This window comes from Octodon degus, unplaced genomic scaffold (assembly GCF_000260255.1).
Source record: "Octodon degus isolate 3935 unplaced genomic scaffold, OctDeg1.0 scaffold00355, whole genome shotgun sequence".
NCBI lineage: Eukaryota > Metazoa > Chordata > Mammalia > Rodentia > Octodontidae > Octodon > Octodon degus.
The window spans coordinates 964,673-973,886 of NW_004524931.1; the positions used below are offsets into that span (position 1 = coordinate 964,673).

A 9,214-nucleotide genomic window follows, 5' to 3' on the forward strand; every position below is an offset into this window, starting at 1 on the left:
TTTTTTTTTAATCTGGTGAAATATAAATAGGTGAACTCTTGAAAATATTGGCATAGGCAAGGACTTTCTGGTTAGAACCCCAACTGAACAAGAAATAAGAATCAACAACAAATGAGACTGTATCAAATGACAAAGCTTCTGGACAGCAAAGGAAATAACCAAAGGAATAAAGACACAAGGTACAAGAATGAGAAAAATTTCTGTCAGTTACTCCTTGGACAGAAGACTCATATATCAATAGAGAATACATGGATAGAAAAGAATATGTGAAAAACTAAAAAAGGAAATCAGTAATAAAATCAGTAATCAGGCCATCCCAATAAAAGACCCAGTCAGAACAATGGGCAACTGACATGGAAACTTTTGAGAACAAGTACAAATAGGCAGTAAATACTTGACAAAATGATCAATATCTTTGGCAAACAACACTGAGATGCCATCTTAATCCAGAATGAATGACTATCTTCAAGCAATCAAATAGTAACAAATGCTGGGGTAAAAACACCCTTCTACATTGTTGGTAGGAGTGTAAAGTAGTATAGCCACTATGGAAGTCAAAATAAAGAAGTCTTGAAAACACAAAAAGTAAATTCCATTAGGTCTAGCCATTCTTCTAGTATGTTTCTGGAAGTTAGACATCTTATTATAATGATACACGCATACCATTATAATAGCACAACTCATAATAGCCAAATCGTGGAAGCAATCTTTATGTTCAACAACCCATGACTGGGTAATGAAAATGAGGTGTTCATGTAAATGTAGTGCTACTCTGACATAACATAAAATGTTAGTTACTTGTAGGAAAATGGATGCACTATGAAACCATGTTAAGTAAGCAAACACATTAGCTTAAATTTCACATTTTTTGTTATATAAGAAACCCAAAGCATAATTTTTTTTGGCAGTACTGGGGATTGAACTCAGGACCTTGTGCTTGCCAGGCAAGCACTTATGCTACTGAGCTATCTCCACAGACCCCCAAAGTATAAATAATTAAAAGAGCAAATAAATTATGAAACAAATATATCTTTTGCGAATGGAGGGGAGAGATTGAGGTGGGGGTGCAGATGGGAAAGAAACTAAAATGAATTACCATATATAATGTACATGTATTAACTCTTCATGATTAATGTAATCATTACATACTGCAAATATACACTACTAAAAAAAAAGGAAAATAGACATTTCTGCAGGATGAGTACTGCTTAATACTACTTAATCCCAAATGGACTTAAAACATGAGGGTAAGAAATGTGCTTTTGCTAGGGAGATAGCTCAGTGGCATAAGTGCCTGCCTGGCAAGTGCAAGGTCTGGAGTTGGACCCCGGGTGCTAAAAAGGTGTTTTCCAAAGCAGTAGCAGCTGCCTAACATCATGGACAAGATGACTATGAATCATTCATTCACTTTGGCATAATTATGTGTTCCACCTAAAAAATGGGCAGTAACCGGTTTATGTTCACTGTATTTTTAATTGGAACAAGACTGAAGATCCTAAAGAATACACACCCGGGAGGTGGAGTTACGGTATAGGTGGTCCTCTCCTAGCAGAACTCACAGGTTCATGAAGGCATTGCTTTTCCTTGATTATACCTCCTCACGATGATTTGGGAACATTTCATTCTACTTTCTCAAATTGGTATGATTTTACAGTTGGAGAAATTTGTTACATTCATATGGCAGACAGCCAACAAAGTGGTTATAAATATTATCTACTTGTGTTGGCTTTATTTAGCACTGACCTCAGCCTATTACTATTTCAGCTGAAGCATTACAAGTTCTTAGGGGTCTACATCTGGAGAAGAAAATATCCATGAGAAAGAGGGGACAAAGCAGATATTCCACTGTTACCTTCCTAGTAATGCTTTCCCCTAAAAAATTAGTTTTTACTAGTCCTAAGTATTTTTCACATTTTTTTCTTTCTCCAATTGAAATGGGATGCACAATTGTTTTGGGCTTACCCTCAGGGTGGCATAGCTGGTATAAGGGTCAGGTGCACTGAAGCTGGAAAGGTAGGTGGGGTCAGGCCTTGTAGGTTTTGCCAGTCACCATTAAGGATTATGGTCTTCTGACACGGGATGGGAAGGCATCAAAATGGCAGAGGATGTGACTCTGATGCAGGGTGAAGTATAGGTGGGGAGAGCCTTCTGTGGAAGAACAGGTCAGAACTACATGATGTCCAAGAGGTGGTGATGGAGATACATGGAAGATAAAATGTATAGGATAAAAATTATAAATACTGATAAAATCTATAGACTAAGTGGCAGGAGACCAAGGTAAACCCATTTTTTTCTTTTCAGAATGAGATATAAATGTGGATTACAGCTAACAGCACTGGCTGCTACAAGTTTTCCTTAGACAAATTCATATTCTCTGCTTAAAAAAAATTTGGTGAGAAAGGTCCAACCATCTAGAAATAAACTGAACAGTGACCCAGAAGACCCGATTATGTGATAATATTGAATTTTTAGCTTTTAAAACCTTTAATCATTTTAACGAAACATCTTAAGACAGTCTTAATGTCACTGTAACTAGAACATTTATTTTTCTGTAAAAGTTTTGAGTTTTAGAACCTTACAGAAACTTTCAGAGCTGGATAGGACCTTAGGATGCTTTCAATCCATGTTTTTGCAGATGAGGAAGAGGCTGCCTAAACTCATGAACCCCACTACGATCTTGATTAGTTCACAGAACTCAACTAGGCAGACCTTTCCATTTTAATGAGTTTGAGTTCCCTTTGTAAAATAGAGGTAATATCTTTTATAGAATGGTTGAGGATCAAATTAAGCCACAAAACACTCTTGCTAAGTGCTAGAATTATATAATTGCCTAACACAGGTTAACTACTATCACTGATGAGAGGAACAAAAGCCCACTAAAAGGATCCAGAGACAAACTTTAGCCCAGGACTGTAATTTAAACCCAGCAATAAAGCAAGCAGGACTCATAAAATCCCCAATTTTGTTCTGGTTCCAGCTATGTTGTGACTCAGTGAGACATTTTCCACACAGAATCTTATACAATGCTAAGTATAAAGAAACTTCCTCTACAACTGTACAGGTGTTAAGTGACAAACTACTCCATCACTGTTTAGGAAGGACTGGACAACCTGCACAAGGATGTAGACACAAAGTGCTGGCTCACAGCCAGGATGATATGGAGCAGGCTTAATCTGACCTAGACCTCCTGGCTTCTCCCAGAGCCCCTATGCTGTTCTGTTGTAGTAAAGGGTCAGAGCATGGTTAGAAAAGCAGCCCAAGTGTTTTCTTGGTGCATGTGAAAAGGTGGATATGACCACTGTTCTTCACTTTAAATCATGTAAAAGCTATCTGACATAAGGCACTCATCTATACCACTTTTTACACCTAGAGAGCAAAGAATCACATGTGGTGGCACATGCCTATCTCAGCATGTTAGGAGGCTTAGGATTGTAAATTCTATCCCAGATTGGTGATTTAATAAAACCTTGTCTCAAAATAAAAGGGGATGTAGCTCAGTGTCCTGGGTTCAATCCCCAGTTGAGGAAAAAAGAAGGCAAAAAATAAGCTTCTACCAAATTAGAGCAAGGCAGAAGTACAAACCTAAGTTCGGCATAAATGTTCACAGTCCCAACCTTCTGGATGCTTATACTTTTCTCATCTTAGGTGTAGGGGAGAAAACAAAAGGGGCCACCAAGACTGGGAACCGACATAGCTGCATAAGGGGCCAGCTTTCTGCCACATGACTGCACCTATATCACATGGTACATCTACATGACCTGGACTAGGAAGGTGACTATTTATTCTGCTCCTGCCTGGTATACCCATCATACCCACCCTCCAGAACTGAACACAAAGGGTTGCCTGACACCCAGATAGGTTATGTCATTTCCACTTTATTGCTCAAGCATGGGACTTGAGGCGCACCTGGACCTTCAGCAACATGCAGACAAGAGGCTGGGGGCTGGGATCACAACCTAGGCAAGATGAAAAACTGACAGGAGAGGAAATACTGGAGTGGTGGTGGGGGAACAAAGGGTGGCCAGCAAGACACCAAAATATACATCACTCACACCATCTGGGGTGAGGAAGGAAACAGAAAAGGTAATGGGCATAGCAGTGGTTTTCCCCACGCCCCTAGCACCACAGGGAAGCCATATATTTGTAAATGGACTGGATAAAGGAAGGATGAGGATAATGGCTGCCTGGGACTCTCCTCAGCCCTGGTCACTCACATCTCATCCTCATCACTTGCCCCCTTCTACTATTTAAAAACTGACTTAATAGAGGGAGCAAAATAAATTAACATTCTCATGACCACATGTGGATGGACCTATGTTCATAATGGAGGAACAGGTAATAATACCACTTCAAATTATCCCCCACTTCAACACCTCCCCCCCAAGCCATCATCCAAACAGATAGAAAAATAAAGTCTAATACACTCAAAATTCTTCAGTTTTTACAAAATTAACAGTAGAGTAGGGAAGGGAGCAGGGAGGCAGGCAGCTGCATGGAATAGGGCTAGGAAGGCTATGCTTCGGTCTCCACCTGAGGCTGGCTTCCTGGGACATTGTTCTGCTCATCTTTCATTTCTGTGTCAGTGGGATGGTCTCCGGTGGCTACCCCTGCCTTAGCCTGTAAGGATGAGAGAAAGGAAGGTACTGAATTCCCAAGTAAAAACCACACATTTAATTTCTAACAGAATTGTGTGCGTTTAACAATTCTAGAGCTGCCCTAAAAGATACACCTGTGAAAATTCAAATTATGAACTTATAAGGTCATGCATTTGCAATTGTATTTACAACTATGTTCATCCATCCTGGCAGTAGCTATTACATGTGACTGGTTCCAATTAATGTTTTGAGGCAGGGTCTCACTATGAAACATAGGTGTCCTCAAACTCACTATGTAACCAGACCAGCTCCAGAACTCATAATCCTCGTGTTTCACCCTTTTGAATGATGGAATTACAGGCACGTCAACTTCAAAAATCAATCTGTTGTAAGTATAAGACATACTTTGGATTCTAAAGACTTATTCTTTTTTTTTTTTTTTAATATTTATTTATTTTGTGTGTGTGTGGCCAGCTCAGCCCACCAGGGGGCGGGGCTGGCTGGCATGTGGTGCTGGGGGATTGAACCACGGTCCCTGTGCTTTGCTTAGTTTAGCTTGTTCTAAGTATGTGCTTTAGACCACTGAGCCATCTCACCAGTCCCTTTAAAGACTTATTCTAAAAAACACACTAATGCATTAGACTTACTATGATGCCATAATAACAGTAACAATTTTAGGGGGCAGTACTGGGGATTTAATACAGGCCTTTACACTGAGGCACACACATATCTAGTTTTTTTGAGCTAAGGTCTTGCTAAGTCTTCCAGGTTGAGCTTATTATTACTTTTAATTTATGTATTTGATACAGGGTCTCACTATGCAGATCAGACTCATGGTGATCCTGTTTTCAGCCTCCCCCATGCTCGGAATACAGGCATGTACCCCCATGCCTGGACTCTGTTGCTGGTTCAGTGCGCCCTTGGGGCAAGGCTGGCACAGCATGTGGGACCAGGGATTGAACCGTGGTCCCCAAGTGTGCCAAAGCTAGCGCTTTGTCTGCTGAGCTATCTCGCTGGCCCTTAGGCTGAGTTTAAACTTGTGATCCTTCTGCCCGAGTCCCACAGTGCTGGGATTATAGGTGTGTGCTACCATGCTCTGCTTATAGATCAAATTTTAAGAAATTATATATGGCATGGGCTGGTGAGATGGCTCAGTGGTCTAAAGCACCTACTTGGAACAAGTTTGGCAAAGCACAGGGACCGCGGTTCAATCCCCCAGCACCACATGCCAGCCCGCCCCGCCCCCAGGTGGGCTGAGCTGGCCACACACACACATACACACACATAAATAAATGTTAAAAAATAAAAAAAAATTATATATGGCAGCTGAGTGTGGTAGTACACACATGTACTCCATAGTACTGTTAAAAAACAAAACACATGTATATCATTAAAATTTTAGAGATATATTATTTTGTTAATTGAAATGTTACCTATTTCTTTATTTTTATTTCATTTATGGGGCGGGGGGCTGGCTCAGCTGGCCCTCAGGGCAGGGCTAGTGCAGCATGTGTTGCTGGGGATCAAATGGCAGTTCCCTGCACCTGACTAGGCTTGCCTAAGCAAGCATGTTAGAACGCTGAGCTATCTCGCCAGCCCACTCTCACCTACTTCTTTTTAGTTTTTTAAACATGCATGGTGACTAGCAGAAAACTTAAAATATGTGGTTTGCATTTTATTTTTGTTGGACTGTATTTGTTTAACCTAATAAAACACTAAGAAATAAGGAAATGGTTAAATGAAATATGCTATTTCAGTATAGTGGAATACTGTATATAAACATAAAAAATATAATAGCTTTTAAATATTGATGTATAATAAGCATCTAGTCATTACATAGAAATCTTAGTACTGGAAACAGAGCACGTTTCCCAGACACTAATGTGTCTGTCTTTCACATGAAAGCACTGGAGTAGAATGACAAGTACTGGTACAGGAACACATGCTTTAGAGAAGCAGGCTTTTTATTACACAATTTTTTTTTTTTTTTTTTTTTGTACAGTGGATTTAACTCAGGACCCTGTGCTTGCCAGGCAAACGCTTATTCTACTGAGTTTATCTCCCTGGCTCCTACATACACTCTTCCCAGCACTTTTGAGATAAAAGGACTTCAACCTTGGGCCTTCACACTGAGCTATACCCCCAGTTCTCTTTCCACTTTTTATTTTGAGATGGGGTGTTGCTAAATAACAAAGTTGCCCAGGTTGGGATAAAACTTCTGATCCTTCTACCTCAGCCTCCCACAGTGCTGAGATTACAAGTGTGTAACTCTATGTCTAGCTCTATGTAAATATATTAAACAACCCCTTCTCTGGGATGTATTTCAGTGGTAAAGTACAGGCTTAGCATGCTTGAGGGCCTGAGTTCAGTCACTAGACAATCCCTGCCAAACATCTGGAGCCTTTCAGAGACTCGATGTACAAAACCAGGTATGGTGACACACACCTGCAACCAATACTCAGGAGACTGAGGCAGGAAGTTCATGAGTTTGATGCCAGCCTGCACTACACTGCACTCAGAGAAAAAAAGACCCCAGGCACTGAAGGGAACAGAAAGAGGAGCTAACTCCTGGGGTATGGAGACAGGTTCCAACCCTGCTCACAAAAGTAAAATGAATCCATCAGCAGGAGCCCTTTCTGAGGAAATACACATGTCCCTGCCTTTGAGAAGACAGCAACTCTAGTTTCCAGCACTGGCACTGTCACTTCATACGAGCTGGGCTGAGGAACAGGACAAGAAGCACCTTATTCTATTCATTCCATTCATACCCCATCCAATCCTTACCTTATTCTCCTCCTCAGCCAATCTTTCAAACATGTTAGCATAGAGTTTCTTCTCCCGTGCAAGCTGCTTGCGGATCCGTTGCTGGCACACAGCCAGCTGGGTCTTGGCTGCTTTGTTACTGGGGTAGAGCTGCAGAACCTTCTGGAAGTCAGCCCGTGCCAGGTCAAAGTCATTCACGGCCAGATGGGCCTCTCCTCGGCGGAAGAGGCCCTTCTCATTGTTGTTGTCCAGTTCCAGGGCCTAAGAAAATAGAGAGGAACTGGCAGAGTAAGTCTTCAAGTCCTATAACTTACCTAACCACTGCAGGGTTCCACAGGGACCTGAATGAGAAAGGCTGGTACCAGTCCAGAGCAAGGATTGGGGAATTAAATGTGAAAAATCCATGTCTAGAAAGAAACTCATTTAGTTCAAGAATGAAAAGACACCATATTTTGCATGAAAGGCCTTTTGAATTCCCATTCTTTTTAGAGGAAAGTAGGTGACAATGAGGAAGCTACTAGGAATCAGGATTTAAAAAAACTCTTTAGTTCTTCCTATGCAGTGCTTGCTTCTACTTCTGTGCCAACTGCTAAACCCCACAAAGTCAAATTGTTTGTTACTGCACCTCATGCCTCTGGGCCTGTGATCGCCACAATCTCAGAGCTCCTACCGATATTTCCCATGACTCCCACCATGGTCATCAAAGGCAAGACTCAACTACTGGCAGCTCACCTAGCCCTTCTTGTATATGTTATCTCTGTAACCTTTAAAGGGACTTTACCTTGTTACAGCTTTCAATGGCAGCTGAGAAGGCTTGCAGCTTCAGATGACACATTGCTAGATTCAGGTGGGAAGCCAGGCGAAGGGCCTTTGCCTTCTGTGCTTCCTCCTCGGAGAAACTTGACTCATATTCCAGCCAGGATACAATCTTCTTGTACTGCACTAAAGCCTGCTTGTATTTGCCTTCCTAGAATGGGAAGCAGATTTAGATGCCCAGTAGCATTAGGCTGCCATATCCAGTAAACAGTAAATGACATATGGACAAAAGACTGTTGTCTCTAACCCCCTCTCTATCAGTTTCAATAGACTCAGTCAGATTTACTAGGGTGAAGACTGCAAGAGGGTTAGCCCACAGCATCCCTTACTGGGGGTATCTTGAGTGTAACTTTTGCCTCACCTTGAAGTACACAGTGCCTTGCTCTTTCACTATGGTGCTCTGTTCCAGCTTTTCCTCAGAATTCATTTCCCAAGATTCCTTTGCCTGCCATAACCAGAGGTGAACAAAGTGATCAGTGTCATCAGTAGGGTAGAACTGAATCCAGAGCAAGAAATCCTTGAGCAGACCTACCTTCTCAAAACTCTTGAGGTGTATCTCGTATTTCAGGTGAGCATTTGGTGGGATCTGGAACTTTTCCTTTCCAACACTGCCAAAACCATAGCTGTAGGGGTGAAAAAAATTTGGGTCATCTTGGCATCCCTTAACCTGCTCCAGACTGAAAAGGCTTCTGTTCATTTCCAGGAAAGAATCTTCCCATCTCCTGAGAGCTGATTTAAATGTTTCCTGTTTGGCAAAATCTACTCTACTCTAACCTCTTTACATAGGTGGTCCTGTACCATTTTACACATTTTCGTAACTCTTAATCACATGGTAGGGCTGGGAGACAGCTCAGCGGCATAACTGGCATGCACAAGGTCCCGAGTTCCAAGTTCCATCTCCAGTACCACAAAAACAAACAAACAACAAGAACAAAACCCTCAAAAATCACATGGTAATCAGATAGGGATAATAGGAAATTAGCAATGACTTAAAAGGTACCTCAATGAATGAGTCACTAGAAAGCAAAAAAAAAAAAAAA

At 41.4% G+C, this 9,214-nt stretch overlaps 1 protein-coding gene across 1 annotated transcript in view; it reads right to left on the reverse strand.

Moving 5' to 3' along the window:
* Positions 1-3,855: 3,855 nt before the first annotated feature.
* The window catches only part of Fkbp4 (FK506 binding protein 4), a 10,496-nt gene continuing 5,137 nt past the window's right edge, over positions 3,856-9,214 (reverse strand). The window contains exons 5-10 of the mRNA XM_004648153.2: positions 9,090-9,117; positions 8,707-8,938; positions 8,536-8,619; positions 8,140-8,325; positions 7,380-7,619; positions 3,856-4,617 (exon numbers count right to left, since the gene is read on the reverse strand). Coding sequence (XP_004648210.1) covers positions 4,513-4,617; positions 7,380-7,619; positions 8,140-8,325; positions 8,536-8,619; positions 8,707-8,938; positions 9,090-9,117 — 875 coding nt within the window. The 3' untranslated portion in view covers positions 3,856-4,512. The remainder of the gene's footprint in view (positions 4,618-7,379; positions 7,620-8,139; positions 8,326-8,535; positions 8,620-8,706; positions 8,939-9,089; positions 9,118-9,214) is intronic.